Source organism: Aphelocoma coerulescens, chromosome 1A (genome assembly GCF_041296385.1).
Source record: "Aphelocoma coerulescens isolate FSJ_1873_10779 chromosome 1A, UR_Acoe_1.0, whole genome shotgun sequence".
Lineage (NCBI taxonomy): Eukaryota > Metazoa > Chordata > Aves > Passeriformes > Corvidae > Aphelocoma > Aphelocoma coerulescens.
Window position 1 is genome coordinate 10,222,056 of NC_091014.1, and position 25,074 is coordinate 10,247,129.

The 25,074-nt window shown below is 37.9% G+C and overlaps 1 protein-coding gene across 1 annotated transcript in view; it reads left to right on the forward strand.

Moving 5' to 3' along the window:
* Positions 1-21,275, forward strand: part of SEMA3E (semaphorin 3E) — a 139,420-nt gene extending 118,145 nt beyond the window's left edge. The window contains exons 11-17 of the mRNA XM_069035453.1: positions 1,443-1,665; positions 4,274-4,365; positions 5,513-5,554; positions 8,645-8,811; positions 14,394-14,461; positions 15,939-16,078; positions 17,624-21,275. Coding sequence (XP_068891554.1) covers positions 1,443-1,665; positions 4,274-4,365; positions 5,513-5,554; positions 8,645-8,811; positions 14,394-14,461; positions 15,939-16,078; positions 17,624-18,076 — 1,185 coding nt within the window. The 3' untranslated portion in view covers positions 18,077-21,275. The remainder of the gene's footprint in view (positions 1-1,442; positions 1,666-4,273; positions 4,366-5,512; positions 5,555-8,644; positions 8,812-14,393; positions 14,462-15,938; positions 16,079-17,623) is intronic.
* The last annotated feature ends 3,799 nt before the right edge of the window (positions 21,276-25,074 follow it).

Consider the following 25,074-nt stretch of genomic DNA (forward strand, 5'->3'; position numbering starts at 1 on the left):
GTTTTGCTTCTGGAAATGACATCAGCTACATCAAAAGTGGTGTTGATAGTCTTCAGAGACAGCTGCCTCTACTGTTTCCTTTCTAGACTACTTGATTTTATTTAATTAAAATGAAAAGCCTGTGAATGATTATTTTTATTAAATTTCTCCAGGACTAGAACTTTGCAAAGGGAACCTGGCAATGCCTATACACTTGATATGCAGTGCAGTGCATGGGAAGCACAGGCTTAGCCTGTCTTCATGCTCCAGCTCTGTCTCTTTATTGCAAACAGCTGGTGAAATTCCATCACTAGGTTGATTAGACAATTACTTTCAAGTCAACACTGAACAAATACTTTCCTGTAGCTAAGCCCAAAAAGTGGAAACAAACATTGCCCCAGTTGACAAGTGCAGGAGTTTGTTATTGTCGATTACAGCTGACCACAAGTTTAAAATTACTGTTTTCAGTAAACATAAGGAGTATTTTATTTCGTTTTATTGATCGAAAAATCCAATTTAAATAGAGAAAGGCTGCTACTGTGGCTTTGCTTGAAATGCTTCTTAAAACCACACTGTCTTATGAATATTTGGAGAAAGTAAATGGTTACTGAGATATTTCCAGCTTGATCATAACTGGTTTCAATTAGACATCATGAAGCAAATTGGAAATGTAGGATCTATGTTCAGTTGGGAAACACTATCTCGTTCACAAAGCATCCTAAAATTAACTTCTCTCTTTAACGCATTAAATTATCTCTAATTGCATATTTGACTGAAGGAGTAAGCCTCTTTTAATCAGTCATTGACATAAAGTTTATTTGCTTTGCAAACTGCTAGATTGATCAATGCAAACATTGGTATTTGAAGCTAAACTGTGATATATAATAGTGTTATCAAGAGTCAGGAATTAGAATCAAACATAATACTGTTAGAATGCCTAAAATCAAGAATTACTGTTGCTGATGGCATAATTTTTAAGTGTGCTTAGTTTCTTATGGCAATACATTTTGCAATCAAAAAATAATAAGACTAGAGATTGATTTCAAGCATTAGTGTTCTGCTGATTTTGCATGGCTGTTTCTCTACTGGGATAGAAAACCCTTTTCTTTTCACTATGTCAATGGTCATTTTGATTACACCTTCAGTATGAATTTGGGGAAGACATAAGCACTATGGCTTTTGTCAAAATCTGGAAGTGTTACTCTTTATTCTGCTCTTAGTATGCCAAAAGGGAGGAACTTCTTTCTGAACATGACAGTGTCAAGGCACTGTTCAGCATTTCCTTTCTTCTCATGATTAATAATCCACACATGCATAAAGTACAGAGTTCACTGTCCCAATTCCCACTGGGGTCTTCTGTGCTTGGTTTTCTGTAGACTTGTCTCTATACCTAAAAACAAGACCCTTTTCTGACAATTTCTTGGGCAAACCTTCAGGATAATCTGTGTTCTATGTTTTTGCAGTGTGCCAGCAAGGTGAACGGTGGGCTGTACACTACCACTAAAGACTATCCTGATGAAGCTGTCCATTTTGCCAGGAGTCATCCACTGATGTATCAGCCCATCAGGCCTGTTCATAAGAAACCAATACTAGTTAAAACAGATGGAAAGTACAATCTTAAACAAATAGCAGTGGACAGAGTGGAAGCTGAAGATGGGCAATATGATGTTTTGTTCATTGGCACAGGTAAATACAGAAAACAAGAAAGAATTTTTACATTTACAATTTAGTAAGTTGTTTTGTTGGGTTTTTTTTCTCCAGGATGAAGAAAATCAATACAACATTCCTTTTTAACAATTTTTCTTTTCATGCCTGTGCCAGTCTTCACCTTACAGAGGATGTTAGTCATTCTAGACATGTGCTTCACTGGGATGCTAACATTATATAGGAAAGTAATTGCATGGAAACCTTTAAAGACTAGCAAGAGAAACAACTATAGGATTCCATTTTAATTTCTTTTCTTTTCAAAAAAGAACATTAAAAAAAATTGCAGGACAACCGGCCTTATTTTTTAAACTTCAGAACACAGTCATGTAGCTGGGCTGAGACTTGGAGACCTGAGAGAAACAAAGGTGATATGACTTCTAAAAATATGAGTTCTAGTTATTGGCTTTACTCCACAGTTTATTTTCCCCAGTTCTGGAGATAACAAGTCTAGCTGATACCATTAAAAAAAACATGCCAGCTTCCAGATTTGGGTTAAAACACAGCTCAAGCAAGGAAGGAGGAAATGCCCAATTTTAAAATACCCAAAACTGTTAGAATTTCCTGCCAAGTTTTCTTGTCTTTCTTCTGTGCCATTTTATTAAAATATAAAGAGGTTGTTTAACAAGAATTTTTAAACATCTTCCTAACAAACACAGTTGAGGCAAAATATAACATACAGCTGCACTAAATCTAAGAAAGCAGAGAAAAAATAAATATACCCTAGTGGTACTTGAAAAATTTAAAAAAAAAAAAAAATAAAACAAGAGGAAATGCTGGACCTAGACAAGACTTAAGTCACATCTAACCTGTCTGGAAAAAAAAAACAAAACACAAAACCAAGGATTCTTACATTCACATTTAATCAGTGTAACAACAGGAGTGGTATCACAAATGATTTTGACCATTTTGTCAAGGAAAGAAGTTCCAGTGAATTATTTTTACTAATGAAATTCCTCTGATAAGTACATTTCAGTGTTGAGAACATTCAAAAAAAAGCATGTTCATAGAATAGCAAAGTCTTATTTATATTAGCTTTGTTTTCTAAGGTTTTGAATGGCCTCAGTATGGTCTTGGTAATGGACTTACTGTGGTCTGTAAAACCCTGTACCATGTGTCACTTATTTCTGTACAGCAGATTGTACAGTGGCTCCTACATTCTTTATATTTTCTCCTTGAATTTCTGATTGAGACTGCATCAGATATTCTTGTACACAAGTCTTCTGTTCATCAGAGTTGAATCCAAAGGGGCTTAAGTGTGTGCTTTAGAGCTGTGCAAGATTGGCCCCCAACAGCTGCCAAGTGTTCTCAAGCTGTCTAATCTCAGGTGATATGAAATTCCAGCAAAAGAATTTGGGTTTTAGAAACTCTGAAATGAAACCTGCAATCACTACTCTGGCAAAGCTCTCATCAGAAAACTCATGGCTTCTTTGGACAATATAATGCTAAGAAAGGGTTGATATGTCTTTTTTAATCCCAGTCCAACACCTGTTGTGTAACATAAGTAAGCAGCATCTTAAAGTTGAGAAAGTTTCCTTAGGGTAGCAGTGTAGGTTAGAAAGGTTCATCAAAGGCAAAGCCTGAACATCAGAGCTTTTACATGTCTGTCAGCAGGATTTGAAGAGGGACTTACTTATAAAAATCAGACCTTGGAATACAAATTTTTTCTACTACTAAATGGTTGCCTTTGATTACATATTCTCTTTGAAAAATGGTGTATGACCCCAGTTTAATGGTTCCTCTTTTTGTTTCAGCCTTTTGATCTTTTGCTGAACATTTTCCCCAGTGCTTCCCTGCTTAATATTTCCCCTGTAAATCAAAGATGACTGAAAGTTACAGAAGAAAGGAAGTGATATTTGCCATTGTTGATGACAGATTTTCAGATTAAGGACAGCAAGGCTTTCCTATTGATAGCCAGCAAGGAAAAACCAAAGTGGTGGAAGACCAGATGTTATTTGTGTGTTTTAATTTCCTGCAAGAGTTGCAGTGACAGAGAGGTTGATAAATCTAAATCCAATGTGCCTTGGTCTTTTTGAATGTGTATCTTATATTTTGGTTCATCTCCCTTTGACTAACACCTTCAGCTCAACAGCAGCTCAGTGTTTCCTTAGAGGAGGGTGAGAATTGTGCACAATGAACCTCTGAAGGTTTTTGTACTTTTGCCTGGGTGAATGGAGCTGCTGTCAGCAATTAAGGATATTAATAGTTTCCTATCTAGTGTAAACACTTAGGTCCTATAATTGAAGCTACTTTACACTTGCTTCCTTCAATGCACTAGGCTTCCACCTACTCCCATTTCTTTTTCTGAAGTATGGTCACCCTCTGTGATCCTTTTGCTATTCACAAGAGGTTATGACCCAGTGTTTGAAAAATACAATTAATTATGTCTCTTACAAATGTCTAAGTTGACTCATTTGTGGGGGACAAATTGTCAAATATTTCATTTTCTAAGAGTAAGAATCCTCTTAGAGATTCATATTTATAAATTTCAATCCCTTATCAATTTGAAGTAGTCATTTCAGGTATTTGAAGGTCATATAAATGTTTCAACCAATCATAACCTTATGTTTTGTTTTAAATTTATATTCAGATAATGGTATTGTGCTGAAAGTCATAACAATTTACAATCAAGAGACAGAATCAATGGAAGAAGTGATTCTTGAAGAGCTGCAAGTATTCAAGGTGAACTGTGCTGTCTACAAAGTATATAGACAAGTCTTGATTTTTCTGCAGAATTAAAATATCTAAAAAAAGTCTGAGGATAGTGAAATATGTAATACCTGTGTGCAAGAAATTGTCTAAATATCTAGCAATTTTATGACAGAAACCTTCATTTTCAAATGAAGTTTTTCTAATGCCTAAGTACCAAAGCATGTTGAAGCAAATCACAACTACTGCCTTTCTATTTATGTACTTGGACATTGTAGTGCAACTTTTAATTAGAAACTTACTGAATTTTGTTTAATTCTCCCTCATATCCAATTAAGTAATTAAAAGAGTATAACTGCACACATAAAAATGTGCCTAATACAATCTTGGAAAATTAAATGAGGTCCAGATATAAAAAGCCCAATCCTCAGAAAGAGTGAATCAGTTAATCTGTCTCTGCAGTGGGCAAACCTGGGCCCTAGTGAGGCAGAACTCCATTCTGCTAAAAATAACCAATGCCTAAAGCTCAGTGCTTGGCCCGTGACAAAGCTAATAAAATAAAATTCTCTTAGTGAGCATTCTTATCATGCCACATCAAGCAGGACGCTAACCTGCTTCAAACCAATGGGAAAATCTAATGTCTAAAGTTAGACATTTATATCTGGTACCTGAATTTAGGCAGTGTAACTATTGACTTGTTGCCTGGGGGGGAAATCACAGAATTTGCCCTTCTTGATTAAGCTACTTTTCAATTGAACTATGAGGGGCTGTGGATTGCTCTGAGCAGAGGGTAGTGAGGACAATGGTAAAAGAAGGAATTCCTGCTATTTTTATCTTATCTTCAATGAATGTTTTGTTATAAAAAACACTCCACTTATCACTCTCAAGCAGGACAAAAGAGATTCAGTGGTGGCAAGAGCTAATGTCATGTTTGACAGGGAAATTGTAGTGTTCCTGTAGCTCTGATAATCCTGGATTAAGTGTTGACTGGTTATTTCTAAATAAACTGTTTTAAAACAATACTTCTGAAAGTCGCAATTTCCTCATATCTTTCTTAAAGTCAAAGTATTTAGCAAAGCTGAATGCAATAAGTAAATATCAATCCTATTTTACCTGATTTATTTCCATAGCAAAAAGATATTCTTTTTTTTAACCAAGCAAGTATTTCCTGTTTTTTTAGATGCCAGTTCCTATTATTTCTATGGAAATCTCTTCAAAAAGGGTAAGTATTTTACAAGTTTGAAATGTGATGATTGTGACTCAAATGTAATAAAGCTGTAAACTTCACAGAGGTAGATGCATAGATACATAGGCAGATGTACATCATCTGTAATGAGATCTGGTTGGATACATGTAATACTTTGGTAACAGACTCTTGGTTATATGCTCTGTCTCTTTATAATGCATTTATGTTTTTCAGTTCTAATGTTAAATATTCTTAGTTCACAATATCATGCATATCAACAGAAGTAAAAACCAATCTGTTTCATACTAGGGATTAGCTTGGTGGATGGATATAGCAACTCACAGAAAAGTTCTTTTTAGATAAATGCAGGCAGACTTCAGCCCCATGGGGATATCAGTGCAAAAAGAGCCTTGCTGGCTCTCCCACATATTCAGTTGCCCTATAAGGCTGTTTGGATCTGAGTCCTTTTTGAGTTTCTGCAAGTATCTTCTGATATCAACAGCCAATTTATTACTCCTGTGGTTAGATTCTCATCCTTATCATATCATCGCATTGTCTCAGCATGGAGCCATTATAAACATCCAAGGACAGTTATGTCTTAATGTTAAACATGTCCAACAGTGATTTTAGACATCCAGGGCAATGTAGGTGCACATGAACACAGTGAAACACACATAACAAAGAATGAAAACTGCAGTTTTAGGAGGTGTGAGACTGCCTCAAAAGGTTATTTTAGTCTTGGTGTCTAATCAACTTGCATTCTTCCCATAGGTAATGCAGAAAGTCAGAGTTCTGTGATGCTAATTCAGAGGAGGATTTGGGTCTAAATATTTTGAATTGTTTCCTACATCAGTCTTTCCTCATGGGCTGTGAAAGCAGCTCTGGAGACTAGATTGTCTAACACTGCACCTAAGAGATTAGTTGGAGAAAGGCTCTCTGTCATTTCAGATGTTTACCTTACCTTTAACTTTCAATGAATTGCCATGGTTAAAGGGTTGTGTTGGAAGAGTAAAAAGGACGTATCATAAAATTTGAAGTAGCATTCCTCCATTATATTCAGCTCCCAAGAGGGCTGCTAACTCTACTAATTCAAGGTATATCTGGAAAATCTGGGGAGAACTGTAACAAAGACACCAAAGCAATCCAGTGGTTGAAGAGCAAAACTTCTTGTGAGAAGTAGAAGTAGCTTAATATTTTTCAAAATATCAAAGAGAAGACAGAAAGAGAACAGGAGAGTCATATACACATATTTTACTGTGTGAAGTAAATGGCATGTATGAGGATTCTTAAACATCAGTGGCAAAGCAGTATCAGATTAAATAGCCAAGACCAGCTGGTTGAATGCAGATAAATTTATTCTTGAATTAGGATACAGTTTTTTGATACTGAGGACAATTAAATGTTGGAATAAGTGTTAAGGACAGAGTTGGCACCAAGTAGTTTTGTCTTTAAAATCAACTTAGTTGAGTATGTGAGAAAAAAAAATTATGTACCTCAAGCATCTACACTGATCTCTTTTGAACTTGGAGTTACTGAGCCTGTGGAGACCTCCTTGCTACCTGTGTCTCCATATCCTTATAACACTGACCAGTCTTCACCAAGTCATGGTACATAAAATATCAGATTTCAGGGCTGAGCTAGTTATCTGCAGAGACTGGGAAAAAATGTCCTTTGATGTTTAGTTGGCTAGATATCAGATGCTTCTTTTCCCTCCTGTGATTTTCCAAGACTTAAAGAAGTCTTTACCCCTGCTAAAAGATAAAAGAGAAAATCTCATCTCGTATGTCTCATTGAAAGTGTTGTTCATGCCTTCTGGGACAATCACACTGCAGTGCTTGCAGACAAAGAATTCCCCTCAAACAAATATCCTAGGTTTTCTCTTCATTCCAGTTGGCAGACTGAGTTCCTGCTACTATCATCTGGTTTATCTCACCAGAAAAATTCTTCAAGCACTGCTGTTAACAGCCTCTCCTAATTTCTTCCCATGGCATCTCTGAAAGTTAAATTTCTGTGATCTAAAGAGATACGAGAGGTATAATAAGAAACAAGAATGGACTACCTGGATTAAAATCTTTATTTTGTGATAGACTAAATGAGGTGTCAGTATTTTCCATCTTTAAGTAATTTTCAAATACCAGATTTTGAAATCTTGGTTGAAGAGTAGGAATTATGACTAAATTTGGCCATTAGGATGAGCACAGCTTAGGAGTCTTTTTTTCTGACTGGTAAAACTGTGGAAGTGAGCTGTGCATAAGCAGTTTCTATTGCAGTGCACAGTGAATACTTCTGTGTTCAGAAAATTTACATTCATCAGCAACAAGACTTTTTCTCAAATTCCTGTAAATTCAAGGTATTCTTTTCTGAAATTATTGTGCTAGCATCTGAAGAATAAGATTGTTTATCTGTCATTTGATTTGAAAAAGACATCTATGGGAACTTAAAAGATTCAAACAGTCAATGTTAATGCTGAAAAAACCCCCACCCAAACTCTGCAAATAAACGTTAAAGAAGTAGACAGTGATCAGTTAATTTGTAAGGAAAGACTGCACAACAACAGGAAAACAATTAAATATCCATCTATCTATCTATCTATCTATCTCCTGTGCACTGAGGGATTATACAAATAATAGCACTACTGTGCATGTAAATACTGACCATGTTCTAAGTGGGCACATCAAGAGTTAAATTTACTTTAAAAGTCCCATTTTAAAACTGAGTTTGCTTATAACCCTTGCATATCTGAATTTCTTTGTTTAACGTCTTTTATGTTAAGTTGGGGACTTCTGCAGATCAGTTAAGTGACAGACAAGTGTAAAGAGGGAGGCATTGGAAAACATCTTGAGGAAGAAAAGGAAATATAAACCCTTGCCTATTCAAACACAAAGCTGAAACTTCAGAAGCAAGGAAATGCCAAAATAAACTTGTTCATTTTACCTTCTTTCTGTTACCCTGTCCCTCAGTAGGAGAGTTCAATCTGTAATCAGGTATTTTCCTACAGAGTAACTCTGCCTCCCTCAGGTCACAGGTTGGATGCGCAACCGGCAAGCAACGATTAATTAATAACTGCATTGAGAAGAGAAGTTTCAGTGGACATTCTAGCAATCCTGTGTGGTGTATTTTTTGCAGCAACAGCTCTACGTGGGATCCGAGTCAGTCATAGCTCAGGTGAAGTTCCACCAGTGTGACATGTACGGCACAGCCTGCGCCGACTGCTGCCTCGCTCGGGATCCCTACTGCGCCTGGGATGGGATCTCCTGCTCGCGATACTACCCCACAGGAGTGCAGGCAAAGAGGTGAGAGCTCTTGCTTTTTCTGATACGCTTTTTGCAAAATGTCTGCATCTACAGTTTCTACTGCAACACAAAGTATTCTGCAACTTCGTATCTCCCCCTCAGACATAACCAAACGGTGAGATGTCAGCTGCTAATTTATCAGCATGACCTTAGGGGATTGCGAGGAACCAAACTCACAGGATGGCATAAAATGCTGTACCAGGAATATATTTATGACTAAAGCTAAGTCATTTTGTAATTATTTGTATTACACTGTAAACTTTAACTTCCTGAAGAATCTTTTCAAGTCTTTGAACATCAGAGACCTAGTTTGGTAGTGTTATACAGCAAGGATATTACACTGCAATAACATATACAACAGAATTTCTAAAAAAAAAGCAAAGAATCTTTGTTAATAGTAATATACCTTTACCAGCCAAAATCAAATCAGAATTTCTGCCAAAGTTAAGGTTTGGTTTAGGTTTTCTGCAGTGGATGGAAAGGCAAGTTACTCTAGAGGCCAGTTCAACGTAGAAACCTTATTTGGGTGCTTTAATTCTTCCTTTTGGAGACTCTTTCTTGGTACCACCCTTCACTGGGTGGTTCTTGACCTTTACACTTTCATTCAATGATTTCCCTGGGACCTGTTGTCCTCCCTTCCCTCTCAAATCCAGGTTCTGCAATTCAGCTACACAGATCAAGTATCTAGAACATGTGTGTTTTAATCCAGACCTTTTCATAAAATTAGTCACCTTTGCCACCTAGAGAGAGCAATTTCTTACCTGAGTCAGCAAAATTTTGCTAATGTGCAATTGAAAACCTTTCTGTGCCTTTTTTTGCAATAACTGGTTCTAAAAATACATGCCTATTTATATTAGACCTAAAAGGACTACAAGAATGAATTTGATAAATTCCAGAGAGAGAGTTTTGAAAACTGGTGGAGGTGGTTCAGTCCCAACCAAGTCATACTATCCCAAATGTATTATTGTTTCCTAAAGAAAATCAGGAAGGTGGGGCTTTGTATTTATTTATTTTTCATCCTGCACATCTTATCTTTCCATGAACCTGGATGCACTCAAACAAATGCAGGCAGACTATTATCAGGCATAACAGACATTTCCATAGATTTTTATAAAAGATAATTAATACAGTCATGTTACCTTTGGTAACATCCCTTTTTGGATAAGGCACATTTAAAAATACAAATGAGAAACACAGTCTGTGACTCAGCATAATTAAGAATCTCTTGGATTTACTGCACTAAGGCACAGGTTAAACCAAGCAGGAAACCTGAACTGCTTTTGCAAGCAGGATTGCAAAATCTTCTTGTGCCTTTTGTGAATAGACCTGAAGGGAAGCAGTGGGCTCTGGTTGACTGCTCAGGGTGAGATGAGTCTGGTTAAAATTTTCAGGGCCCAGATTAAGAAAGATGAGCAGCTATATAGTGGGCCAGGGAGATGAACGTCCTACAGTAGAAGTAGAAATTGGATTATCATAATGATAAAGCATATGGGTTACTCATCTAATGATGTAAAAGGCATTTGAAAAGGAAGGGGGAGTTAAAAATTTCCCAACAGCCTTTAACTTGCTAGCAGTATCACCATTTATGTTGTGCAGGCTACTTGCTGTCTAAGAAAAGATAAGAGAAACTCACTGAACTCTGTTGTACATGTTTCTCAACTAAGACAATTTCCAGAGTAGCAGCCTTTAAGTTCCCTGAAAACACATTTATCCAGGGTGGAGTGATATGGGCAGCACCCCAGGCACCTTCCTGTGCCTTACCTCCCCAACATTCAGCAGGTCAGCCTCTAAAAGAAGAAAATACTGCTGTTATCTCCTTCCTTCTCTTAAGATAAGCACTGTAGCACTGGAGAAGGGATTTGCACTCAATTGAATGTTCTCGAAGTCTGCAAAACTTGTTTTACATATAGGAGTTTGGGGAACAGCCAGCAAGTGTTGAGAGGCATGAATGGCATTCGCCTTGTTCACTTTAGGTCACAGCTGAAGCTCAGAACATTTAAAATTTAAGACCTTACACTAACTGTGTGGTACATGGAGAGGCAGGGACAGGTACTAGGGACATGTGTATACAAGTTGTTTTAGGTTGTTTTCTCATCACGTACCAGGTGAAGAGTACTATGGGAAAAGTCAGGTCCCAGTAGACAGCGTGGAGTTTTCTGATACCAAGTGGCACTAAGTAGTTGATAACCCTGCCATGGCTTCCTTGGGCTCCAGACAGAATTAATGCCACATCCCAGAACATTCATGTCTTAGTCTGGCCTTGTATCAGGGCTCCAGAGTTCTGCTAGAGCTGTACATGGTGATATAAGTAATGTGATTGTAAGGGACACTTGTTTCTCCTGTTCCTGATATCCCTCCCTTCACTGGAGTCATGGAGTTGTGCCTTACATTGCAACAAACTTGAGCTGGCCTTAATACCACTTCTGTCTGCTCAAATGTGGCCCTCATGCTGCTGTAAGTTCAGGTGGACTTTTGATTTGTAAGACCAGTACTGCTAGTGAGTAAGGGCACTGCTCAAAGCTCTCTTTTTAGTTCCAGTCCTACTGGAAAAGAGTTGAATTGGGGCAGGGATGTACAACGTGTCCTCCCCACTTTGATCCAAATGCTGTCTGCTTTAGATCCTGATGCCTCCAGGGTATAACAAGTGTTTAGAGAAACATTAAAGAGAAATCTGTAAACTAAGGCACGTAACGGATTTAGAGAGAAGTGAAGCATAAATACAAAAACCCTCTGCTTGGCATCTGGTAATAATTTTTTAAGTTCTGAAAGTCTGTAATTCCTTTTACATGCATAGCCTGGATAACTAATTAAATGTAGGATTTAATTAAGGAAAAATAAAAACTGAGCTCAAAATCCCGTATCTTGATGCTGGCAGCACAGCACACCACAGTTCCGTGGTAATTACAGGTGTATGGCTCCTGCATATTGCAAATACCTCAGATGGCAGAAGGAATTTCTATTGCATTCAAATTTCATGAAGGGCACTTGAGAAAGCAGAGATCCAGGACTTAAATGCTTTAGTTCACTATTAGTTCTACAACCTGATTTAGGCAGATTCAATTTTTATCTGAACAAGCACTAAATTCTAAAGGTGAGATTCTTTGCTGTGCCAGCTCACCATGCAGGCTGAAAAAGGTCTGAAGTAATTTTAAAATGTCTTTGAGCTTGGGTAGGTCTAGTGTGATTCTTTAGCTAATTTTTAGAAGCTGACAGTCACTCCCCTGCCTCCTCTCCCTCTCTGGCTTCCTTCCTCATCACCCACTCCACCAGCAAGCATGCAGTCTACTGATACATTTATGCAAACCACAGCAGTGCCTTTATTTCCCTAGACATTTTGATTTTGCCTCATACATTCCTGGGAAATTATAAAGAAAAATGAAAATTATGGTGATGATGACAATGATGACAATGGTGATGACTGTATTTCTGTCTTGCAGATCATTTTTACTTAGCTTCCTGAAAGCACAGGGTTAAGGGCTGGAATCTAAGTTAATGAAATTATAGATTGCAAAAGATACTTCCGTACATTCAGTACATTTATTAATCACTAAAAATTGTTCTGTAATTTATCTCAGGGATTGTCTGATACTCTATTATTCACAGAATTCTGAGTAAAATAATTCCTAAGGAAAAAAAAAAAAATCAGGCTTTTGTCAGTATTTGTGAAATGAGTTTATCTCCAGCATCTCCCTCTCTTTCAGCACCTCTCCCCATTTTTTCCTTCCATTCAAGAAAATAGCAAGTGAAGGCACTGGTAACTGTGTCTTCCCCAGTCTTCACAGTCACAACAGTAAAATTCCATAAAACAAACGTTTCTTTTTCTTTAATGGTTCTGAAAACTGGAGAAATAACCCTGTCTTACAGAACTAGGATTTTTTAGCTTTACAATTATCTTAAGGAACTGATAAATAAATAGAACCTGCCTACTACCTGTCCTGTTCCTGCTAGATAGGGCTGTTGGACCTGACAGAAGCAGGGCTGTCTTGTTTGTTTTTTTAAAGGCTAATGCATATCCTATAGTGTTTATGTATATTTGTGTAGGAGGATGTCTCTTCTGAGTAATCTACATAACAGACCTGCAAACCTGGTGGCAGCATTTATCAGCACTGACACTACACATTGCAAAGAGAGCTCCCAGGGCAGAATAAGGCCCCGTTGCTACATCAAAATCTCTGTTTTTCTTTAATAGGATGCAAGTATTGTTAGCATTGCTCCCTAAAATCCCAATGCACTCCCCACTGAATTTCCAGATTCCCCTGGAACAACAGTGTAAAAACCACTGGTTCTTCACTGAATATCAGTGGAAGTTAAAGCTGTGATCTTGGTCCACCAAGAGCACTGGATCAGGAGTCCATATGGGTAACACAACTCAGAAAATAATCACTGTCTACTGCCAGGTTAGAAATGAAATGAGTAACATCGATGGACAAGGCCTTTAGATGGTGTAAATATGCATAGTTTCAGTAAATTTGATTTGTGCCAAGTTAAAATTTTATCTTTTGGGTTCACATGGAACTGTAGAATAACATTATTTCAGTAGTAAAAGTAAAGAGCAACAGAACTCTTTGGCTTTGCTTGTTTCTAACATAAATAATTTATACTGTACACATACCTACCATGAAAGATTTGCTGCACTGCATATTTCTTCTGTTAATCTGTTATATAAGGCATTGGCAATACTGTGTAGAATTACTCTTCATGCTTAGAGAAACTAAATTTGAGGTTGTTGGACATACTAATCTAGCAAGATACAGCCTTCCAATAGACTCTTTTATTTCCCAAGTAAACAATTTTATTTATCAGGACACTCAAAGAAAAAATGAGATATAAAAGCACAGTTCTTCTGGGAATGCATCACATAATCATGATTTTAAATTTTTTTTCTGTAAATGCATATAAAAACCCCAAACCTCATTTTCTTTCAAAAGCACAGGCATTAGTTCCAGGTCAAAAACAGGGCTCCCATGTTCTGACCACAGTTCTGCCACCAGTTCATTTTCTAGGCATGGGCATTCATGAATGTGTCTGTTTCCCTGTTGAGCAAAACAAGCTCAGTAACTGTCTTCTACAAAGGTGAAATAAAATAAAGTATTTCCTCTGTGCTTTGAGATTCCCAAGTGAAAAAAAAAAAAAACAACATGAGAGTGAGGGATAAAAGAAGTACCATTCACACACATGGGAAATTGTTCTAAATTAAAAAAGGAAAATTTCCTTTTTTTTCTGGAGCGAGAGAGAGAGAGAACCCAAAAAGAGACTAAAGGTCCCTTTGACTGAATCTTACCTAGTTGGTTCAAAAGATCTTGTTTTAGTATTTTTAACATCAGTGTAGTTATATATAAAATGGAAACATAATTGTGCCTCTTCTCCAGATAACAGTTTCTTTTTTTCAGACACCTGTCACCCAGGAGGTTGTGTAGAGACAAAATACTGATTTATAAACGAGTACTTCACACAACAATTGTAAATTGTTAGCAATCAAGATTTAACTCCTTAAGTTTTTAATGAATGCCAGTTTAGCATAAACCCAACAACATGTCAGGCTAAACATGTTCTCTCAAAAACTTCCCCTTTTTCCCCTCCAGACGTTTCCGCAGACAAGATGTTCGGCACGGAAATGCAGCGCAGCAGTGCTTTGGCCAGCAGTTCATTGGTAATCTATTCACACACCTACAAATTGCTTGTAAATGCCTGGAACAGCCAGCACAGTTTGCCAACAGCATGAGCCAGACCATGATCTCACTCGCCTTTTCTCACTGGCATGTTCCTGTAGGGTTATAAAGGCTGTGGGGACGAGCCCCTGACATCCAGGTCTAAGAGTGACTGTCTCAGTGGCAGGTCAGGAGCATCCCAAAATGTTCATGTGGTCTTGCAGCACTGACATTCAGACTGAAATTGTGGATAATGCATCTCGATGGGTTCCAATGGAAAGAAAAGCAGAAAGATGGGGCAGGAATAAGAAACAACGGAGCTGCATCCTGAAATGTGCATTAAATAACCAGGACACTTTGACAGAATTGAAGCACAGGAAGGGCCAGTGACATGCCAGAACAAAAATGTGTATTTACGATCATTATCAAGTTTTCTCTTAAAAAAAAAGATAGAGTACTGTGTCTAATGCTGTTGTTCAAGCCTTAGAAAGTGAGGATTTCAAACATGGGTATTGGGAATAGCAAAACAGAAAGGAAACAGTTGCCTGGAAATCCTCAGTATTTTGCAGGATAACACACAATACATTTGTAGGAGAAAAAAAAGAAACAGAAAAGGTTCTTCTAGAAAGATAGCCAGAGAAACACTATTTTAAGTATTATATATATATATATTTTTACCAGAGAAAGCTTCATTAAAACTGAAGTCCTTTGGAGGATATAGTACATTTTGGTAAAGTGTATTACAATATTAAGTGCTAATTCTTCCACAAGTTTGAAATACAAGAGAGAAATCACAATATATAAAATAGTGTATTTTTTTAAGGTATAAAGCTATGTGGTCTCAAGAACCTTTCTCACTATTGTGGAATAAGATGATTTCATTAATAAGGCAATTGCTTTCATCCAGTGTAACAACTAGTTTATCCTCCTCTAGATGTTTTTTTTTGGATTGAAAACCAGAATTAAATTTTTATTAAATTCATTCACTTTGTTTTTATTAGCACCCTTGGGCCCAAACTATACATTCAGTTTACACATGTATAGCACGGATGTGTATAATATTGGTTAAAGTATTTATAATTTTATTCTGCAAAAGGTTATGTGCTGTCATTATCCCTAAAAGAATTGAATTTTTTATTGTATTTAAACATGTTTTGAATCCTCCTGTTTCACTGAGTGAAAATGAAATTAACTGTTCATAAGAACCAGGCACAAGCAATTACCAGTGTGAAAGGCTGAGATCTGTTTTGCTGTGTATAATCTTAGGTGAGTCACAGCACAATTTGTTCAGATACTGTAAAAGTCTGGGATGATGGGAAAATTCATTTAGCAGGTCAGACCTCCATTAGACATTACTTTTCAGTCACTATATGGTTGGATCTGAATTAAGCTTCACTCTTAAAAGTAAATATACCCTGAACATGGAGTGTAACAAGTACTTGCAGTAACACATTTTTGAAACATTTATTTCCCTTCCAGGTGAAGTCTTGGAGAAGACCGAGGAGAGACTTGTTTATGGAATAGAGTACAACAGCACCCTTCTGGAGTGCACCCCTCGGACCTTACAAGCAAAAGTAATCTGGTTTGTCCAGCGAGCACATGAAGCTAAGAAGGAAGAGGTAAATGTTCTTATAGACGGACTTTTTCCAATAAAAGAGCCTGTTGTTAGGAACATTACATCTTCACTGAATTCCTGTCATCAGTTGTTGAAATGTATATGTGTGTCAGGGAAAATCACTATGTTCATCTGGTCTCTTGAGTTGATAGACCTGAGAATTTCACCTGGTGTTTACATTCAGCATCTTGAATGCAGATGTTAGAAATGCAGTGAAGCTTATTTAAGAAAATCCATTACTTGATATGCTTTTTCAGGGGTGAAATGTGTACATATTATTTCTAGTGTTAGTCCAGCTTAACATCTATTCATTCTTTCAGCCTCGTCCATTACATTACAGAATCTTTTGCAAATGAATATTGGTGGATTCTCTGCCTTTTTTACATGTATTTTGCCATGAAAGTCCTTAATAGGTGATATTATATTTATTCCTCAATACCTCTCTGATACACATCAATGTAGATACCACTACAGTGTAGATATGTCACTACAGGGGCTGGTAAAAAAGTTACCATCTTTCTTATATCCCACTTTAAGTACCAAAAGGTCACAATAAGGTCTTCCTGGAACCTCCTGTCCTGTAGGCTGAGCACTCCCAGCTCTCTCTTTCTTCACAGGAGAGGTGCCCCATTCCTCTCTTCATTTTTGCGACCCTCCTTCAGCCCCAGCCTAACAGGTCCATTTCTGCCTTGCACTGAGGATCCCAGAGCCAGATGCAGCACCCCGGGTGGGGTCTTACCAGAGCAGAGTAGAAGGGGAGAAATCCTTCCCTTGACCTGTTGGCCACACTTCTTGTTATACAGCACAACATACACTTGGCTTTCTGCAAGTGGGCGTGGCCAGCTCTCATCCAGTTTCTCGTCCCTCAGTACCCCAAAGTGCTTCTCTTCAGGGCTGCTTTCGATCCCTTCATCACCCAGTACTTCTTCTTAAATTCATCACCTTTTTGTTAAATGAAAAGCTGAGGATACCATTTTTGTGGCCACTCCTGATGCTGGATTAGACAGCTCAGTGCTCCCTGCTTGCCAACATCTGTGAATGTCTTGTAGTCAGTAATGTAGCCTTTGGGAGCTGTAGGAGGAACTCAAACACCAGACACAGAACTGAGGCCTTAAGATCATAACGATCCTGCAGTTAGATATACAAATACCTATTAATGTGTCTTCAAAAGCATACCAGTCTATAAGAGAAATCACAGGGATCCTTACCAGAGGTCAGCTGGCAAATGCCCTATTGTTTTCCATCCAGTAGATTACTTGCATGTTTCTCACTTATTTTCCTCTGCAATTAAAACAGGAAACTGCTCCACTATATGTTCTTCCATGCTTCCCAGATTCTTTAGAAGATTCTCCATTTACAGCTCAATCTTTTCTTTACTTCAAGTAAATATTTTTGTCATTAAAAAAACCCTGTGAATTAAAAATTTGTGGATCTCTAATCTTCCTCTCAAAATTTAATATTATGGTCATGAAAGTACAGTTCAGAAATAATTGCACTGGTTTGATGTAATAGCAAAGGCCTGTGCTCTGTAACTGCATTTTTTTTTCAGGTGAAGACCGATGATAGAATAATAAAAATGGACCTTGGCCTTTTATTCCTGAAGCTGCATCGGCTGGATGCAGGGACTTATTTTTGTCAGACAGTGGAACACAGCATTGTTCACACTGTCAGGAAAATCACCCTGGAAATAGTTGAGGAGGAACGTGTAGATGAAATGTTCAATAAAGACTATGAGGAGGAGATCCCTCACAAAATGCCATGCCCGATGCAGAGCAGTATACCTCAGGCTTCAAAGCCATGGTATAAGGAATTTCTTCAACTGATAGGTTACAGCAACTTCCAGAGGGTGGAAGAATACTGTGAAAAAGTGTGGTGTACAGATAAGAAGAGAAAAAAGCTGAAAATGTCTCCATCCAAGTGGAAATATGCCAACCCACAGGAGAAGAAAGCAAGGATCAGGCCAGAGCATTACCGGTTGCCCAGGAACATAGCTGACTCTTGATGGACAAAACCCATCCACTGTTTCTGAGCAAAATTTTATTTGGACTTACAAGGGAGAAATCAGTCTTGGTTTGAGTAAATTTCACAGGTTTATATATGTAAAATAGTGGGACTGAAAACAAAAATGCTATGGTAAGTTATATTGTACACTCATGATGACTATTCAGAAGCATTTTAAACAAAATCTTCCCAACTATCTGGTTCTAAGTAAGTCAATGCAATCAGAGGTTTGCATTAGGGAGGATGTGACAATCTTCAGACTTTGAGTGCTTGAATCAGTTTCCTGTGTGGATCGTGCTTGCACTGTATCTTGTTGCACATGATGGCATATTTAACAAATTCAAATAGCTAAAGCATTCACAAGTGGATGAAAAGTATAACATGTCTTTTCTTTGTTTCACAAATTTCTCATGCTTCTGAAAGCAGCACATCTTAAGAACTTACTCCTTTTGATTGTGACCTTTCTGAGTTTATCACTGAGATCAATGAATTGTGTTAATACAGTGTATTGCTATTTCTAAAGATAATGAAGGGAAATCCTATTTACTTCCCACCCTCTTTTCAGTATCAGTCATTTATGAAGAGCAGTGTGCTCCCACAGCTAAATAATATTGCCTAGTAACTTCATGTAAGTCACATGCGTTCTGAGAACACAGACAGAATGAGATTCATCAATTTACCTATACAAGAAGTTGAAATAATGGTTTAGATAGAAAACGAGTCCATCTTGTGTCTGTATGTTGCCTTCGTGGTGACACGAATTAAGGGATCGCCCTCTTGTGGCAAAAGAAAGGGAAACTCGATATTTAAATTACTTTTCTGAAGAAATACGTATAAGCAAAGAGGTATTACCGAGATCTAGATCTGGTTTGCTTTCAGCACACACTTTTACTCTCCATGTTCTCAACCCACATATTTAGTAGGCAATGTTGGAAGTAATTTATACTGGAAAGGCAGCATTTAAAATAAGTGATGCTTTATGTTGTTAATGTGCTTTTGGGGTAAAATGCAGTCATAAAAAGTTAGGATGTAGATTAAAAACAAAAACAGCATTATGCAGCTGTGTTTCTATAGTTTCAGGATCTGGTCCACATAAATCTTTTTCTGATGTGTGATCTCTGTTCGAAAGGGCTGCTTTGCTCCTCTTGTGACTGATACCAGGAAAGGAGATCAAAAGAACTAAGTTGCTTACAATCTAGGTCTTTCAAGACTTTCTTAAAAAAAAAAAAAAAAGTGTGTGTGTGTATATATATATATATATATATATATATATATATATAGCTTTAAGAAAAACTTGCTTTAAGAAACCAGATGCATAAAATGCAGAAAAACTAGCATTTCAATACCTGATAAATTTAATATTACAATATAAATTGGATTAGTGATTTTTTAAAATTGAATATTAAAAAAATTAAAGATAGGGAAGTTAAACACAAATTAAACATAAACACAAGTTAAATGTAAACACAAATTAGTTACAAATGAGTTAATTCCTAAAATAAGAACATTATGCCACTAGGGGAAATAGCCAAACTGATCCAGATTTTTGTGCCATAAAGAAAATATACAAGGGATTCATCAGCTACAAAGAGTTTCATGTTGAGCTTCAACTTCTAATCAGGGAAGAGTGGGAATTAACAGCCTGGGTAACAGAGATTTGTGGTTTGCTGTGTTACCAAATGCAGCAATCAGTGCTAATCCAGTGTTTCCCAAACAGGCTGTTTGACAGGAACTCACAGCAGCTGGCAGGACCAGTGAGCTTTGCTGTGCTCCTCTCGGAGCAGAGACTGTCCTGTCCAAACTGGTGTTTGGAAGGAGCACATGGCACCTTGTCAGCAACCACAGTGTTAGGAAAACAGGGTTTCACCTGGTGTGGGTATAGCAGCAGATGAATCTCCATCAGCCTGTTAAGGGAATCAGTGTATCTGAGGGTTTGCACTTCGTTTAGCTACAATACTTCTGTAAGAGATGGGCCTGCATCCTTGCATGAATACATGCAGTTTCTAGCTTTGATCTGAGAGAGGAGACTGGATAAATTCATGTTTCTAGAACAGTTTAATGGAACTTAGTTGCATTTAGGATTTCCTGTTTGTTTACAGCTGTATGGAAAGCGCCAGCACTGGAGGTTGTGGCAGAGAGCACACACAGAACGAGCATCCCTGATCTATACTTAATCCCCTATACAAACCTCACCGACATCGTTGGTGGAAAACTTTTAAAACACTACTAAAATACTTTTCTGATGAATTATGGAATCCCCTTCTTTTAAATAGCAATGGGAGTTACTTTTTACTTTTTGATTCATTTGCAAGTATGTAGTGCTAAATGTATCATTAATGAACTATTAGAAAGGAATTATAGGATCTCAGCCTCATGGAACTTTGTGTCTCATTCCCTGAGATTTCAAGTGGAAATCATGTGATATGGAAATCAGGATTCTTGACCTAATATGAGAGTGTGTATTTTTAGCTACCCATCCTTTTAGTGTTTACATGGGGAGATTTACATTATCTCTTTATTTGACTTTTAAAATTTAACTTTTTGCTTACACCTTGCTCCTTTCATGGCTGCAATGCCTGTGAGAATTCAGAACTAAAAGGTCTTGTTCAAAGAGTGCTCTGACATCTACGGAAGAAGAGAAAGAGTGACAATGTATTTTGGAAGGATATGCACAAATGTGCATTTAACACAATGTTATTTAAAATGCTTCTTTGTATATTTGGGGGGCATTGTCTGCTTCTTTTCATTATGAGTTTGATGTATTTCGTATGTGCATGAAGTGGTCAAATTATAAATATAATTAAGAACCATATTTGGCTGAAAAAATCTGTATTATTTCTTATAATCTATTTTCCCCAGACAGTATGATTATCTGCAGCTCACTAGTCACACATTGTTAATTACAGATGTCCTTCACATCCTTCACATCATGAATTTCATGAGCAGAGACCACAGATAAGGACAGAAAGATGTTTGTATAGCGTTGCCAAATGGGAAATGTGGCACAGGGTAACGAGTAGATTTAGTCTATCTGGTGGATGAATGTATTTTCAGAGTGGAACACGGTCACTTAAGCCCAGAACATTCTAACTGATGGAAATCCACTGAGAAACTACAATTTGGATAAAAATTTGGACTCTATCCTGTTTCGTGATGAAGGAAAAGCCAGACCACTTGGACTAAACACTTCCTTTGCTTTGCTCTTGCTCTTTTGTTGTCGGTGAGATTTCTGTCACCTTGTGCAAACTACTGTGCTCTCAGATTCTTTTGGGACATCAGGGCAGGAGAGTGTTAACCTGCTGTGAAATTCCTGGCTTTTATATCTCAGAATAAGCTTTTAGGTTATACACCACTGTTCTGTAGCATAAAACTGATCACTTTCTGTCGGCAAGCGAGAAAAATAATTGCCCTGAACGGGAATTATTCAGGTACCTGAATAGCACAGGTAATAGACATATTTGAAGAACTGCTTGAATCAACATAATTTACATAGTTATATAGTTTCCCTTGTTTTATTTTCTATTAAATTTTGAGGTTATGCTGGTTTTGGCTGGTGTAGAGTTAAATCTCTTCACAGTGGCTACTGTGGGGAAATGTTTTGGATTTGTGCTGAACATAGGGTCGATAATACAGAGAGAATTTTTTTTTTTTTTTTTTTTAATTGCTGAGCAGGGCTTACACAGAGCAAAGGCCCTTCTTTGCTTTTCATACTGCCACATGGGTGAGGGAGCTGGGGATGCATGGGAGGTTGGAAGGAGATACAGCTGGGATAGGTGACCCAAACTAGACACCATGGTCAGTATCTAAACTGAGGGAAGAAGGATGTTGGGGGGGGGGGGGATATTTGGACTGATGGTGTTTGTCTTGTGTTTGTCTTCCCAAGTCACTGTTACGTGTGACGGGGCCCTGCTCTCCTGGAGGTGGCTGAAAATCTGCCTGCCCACGGGAAGCAGTGAATTAATTCCTTACTTTGCTTGTGTGCTGTGGTGGCCAGTGAGACAGGGGTACAAGGAACAAAGAGAGTTCTTGGGTAAGACAGTCCCTAGTACCAGAGAATTCTCCGAGGTTAGGGTGAGAAGAGAAGCCTCTCCCAGAATGCTTTGTTCGGTTATGGTAATGTACCCCAGTTCTCTGTTCCTGGCTGGCTGTTGGCCGCCCAGCCCCCTTGCTACCTTAGGTGTTTCCTATCCCAGAAAGTTCCCCACTCCAGTTTCCCCCCATTGGCCTTTGCCCCTTGCCACTCCCCCAGAGTTTCCCCATTGGCTCCCATCCCCTAGTCCCGCCTTTGTACCGCCCTGGTGCCCTCAGATCATTGGTCCCTGGCACTCACCCCATTCCCGTATTTAAACCTGGGCTCTCCACTGTTCTCTGTCTTGGCTTCTGGAATCCTTCACGGTGTGGAAGCAATAAACTGCTCCTGTGGAACTCTATGCAAAGGTTCTTCCTTCCTCTTTGCTGTCTACCCATGTTACTGAAGCTATCCGTGTGTTTGTGCGTGCCCGCGGTGTGAGCGGAGGTAGCTGATCCTGCTGAGCGGCTTCGCTAACGAGACACTCTTGGAAGATCGCAGCACCTCGCACTCTGGAACAGAAGCCACAGAGAGCACGGGTATGAACTCTCAAAATATCTGCAGTCAATTTGAGTTTCAGCATTTCCAACATACAGATAGCTCATAATGACTTTTTCTCACTCTGAAGAATCACATTTGCCACGTCCCCTCAACTTGGACTTCTGGCATGTCCGTGAAGGCACATAATGACATCAATAATCATCATCATCATCATAAACCACAACAGCTGTAATTCACTGTCTTCTCCCTTTACCAATAATAAGAGATGAAATTTGCAGACCATTGGGCATGATTAATGCACCATGAGCATTTTCTGCATTTTAATTTGCTAGGTGTATTAAAAAGTGCTATTAATCAGAACTTGAAGAATGCATTGTGGACTGTGTCATAATCAAGGTAATGGAAATATTTCAACTGTGGCCTTAAGCATACAGATCATTAGTATTTAATTTACTATATTTTCTTCTCCTTAAACATTTACTTGATACAATACTACTTTTCAATCATTAAAAAAATTAACATTTGATAGTGCTTTTTATGTTTGAAATTGGCTTCACAGCAGCCACCAGAGGGATGAAAATAAATTTTTGCATCCTTTAATCTCTTGTTTACATGAGCAGAAAAGGCCTGTGGCCAAAGCTCCCCATGTCACAGTGCAGTGTCATGCTGCAGCAATGCAGAGCAGTGCCAGGTGAGCAGGCAAGTAAAATCATCAGGGGGACCCCAGCTTGTGCTCCAAAAGCAGAGAGTAAGGGAATACTTGTACTAATCAATGTTACTTTCAGGCAGGCAGCTTTGGTTTCTGGTACTATAGTCTGGTAATACAATCTCCTCAGTCATTCCTGTTATAGAGTGAAAGATTCTAGAAGAGGGTCAGAGTGAAAAATCAGAGGTTAGTTAGGTTATAAATCCTTTCTACAGTGAAGTCCATCCATGGTCTTGTCACACTGAGTCCAGAGTACTGTCCATATTAGTATTTAAAGCACAAGAGCTAAAGTTGTTCAGGGTTCTTTGATTTTTTTTTTTTTTTTTTTTTTTTGTGGGGGGGAGAAGGGGAAGGCATTAGATTTTGATTATATGTTTGGGGTTTTCTGTTTTTTTTTCTTTTTTTTCCATTCTAATCGTTGGTGAAAAAAAACATACATTTTTAGACTGCAATCTATCCTTTTAAGATGTGTTCATTAGCATGAGAGGATTCATCAGATTAACTCCACCATGATGCTTTCAGGTAATCAGAAAAAATATTTCAAGCTGATTTTTGTCACAAAATAAATACTCCAAAATATCAGAGCTGTCAATATAGATGAAAATATGGTAACTACTTCTCAGCAATTTTGCCTTAGAGAACTAGTAAATGAAGTCACTGGGGAGGGTGACGTTGACAGCATTCAACGAGAAAATATATATTGGGGAATGGTTTTGTTCAGAGGGATTTTTTTTTTCTTAATGGATTCTCACCTCTCATAGGTCATGTTTCATCAGAGATCAATTTTAAGAAACCATTTCTATTTGGATTTGCTTATAATCTGGGGAATTAAGTTTTAACACACTTTTCTACCACATTTCTGTGAAAAAAACAAGATATTCATAAACCGGAAATAAAACTTTCAAATAGTACCTGCCTTTCTACCTTTCTGCCTTTTAATCATCTTGGAAAAGACTAGAGATGGGATTTTTTTTAATCATCTGAAAACTATACTATTTTTTTTAATGTGCACTGACCTTTTAAGAGTGCACGCATGAAAAAAAATTTATTTAACCTCCAGTATATAAAATTATGACTCTCCCAGCCTAGAACATTACCCTGTCTGTTCTGTGCTCTGGCTTTTTGACTGTTTTCCACAATTTCATGGCATTGTTTTCTTAATTTCATTAAATGTTGCACTTGGCACAGGGAATTGTGAGCTGGCAGATGAGTATTTGGCTGCGAGTTATTTATATTGGTATGGGGTTAGTATCTGTAATATGAGAACTGCTCACCCACAGAAGCTTTTATAGAAGATCTTGAGTTGTGATTTTTTTATCATAGTTCCTGTTCCTGGGTAGATTATGAAATGTGGAGAAATTTTTAATTTCAAAGAGAATATGCTCCAGAAGCAGAAACACGTTTTTGTTGATTAAAAAAAAAAAAAAAAAAAAGGTTTTCCATCCCATCCATCCTTTTCAAAGCACTTAAAATGCAAAAATTGGGAAACTATGGAGGAAAAGGAGTTGCAAGAGTGGCCTTTCTGGTAGTGAATACAGGGTCAGTATCCACTGAAGCCCCCTCCATCCTCTTCTATAGCTGTCAGTGGAGCTGAAGCTGCCGAGAGGATTGCCATGTCACAGCTTGTGCCAGGGAGCGTGTCCCCAAACAGATGATTCTTGCTACTGACTGTTTTCAGAGTGTTCATGTGCAGCTCTGGTGCAGGCATTAGACAGCACATGGA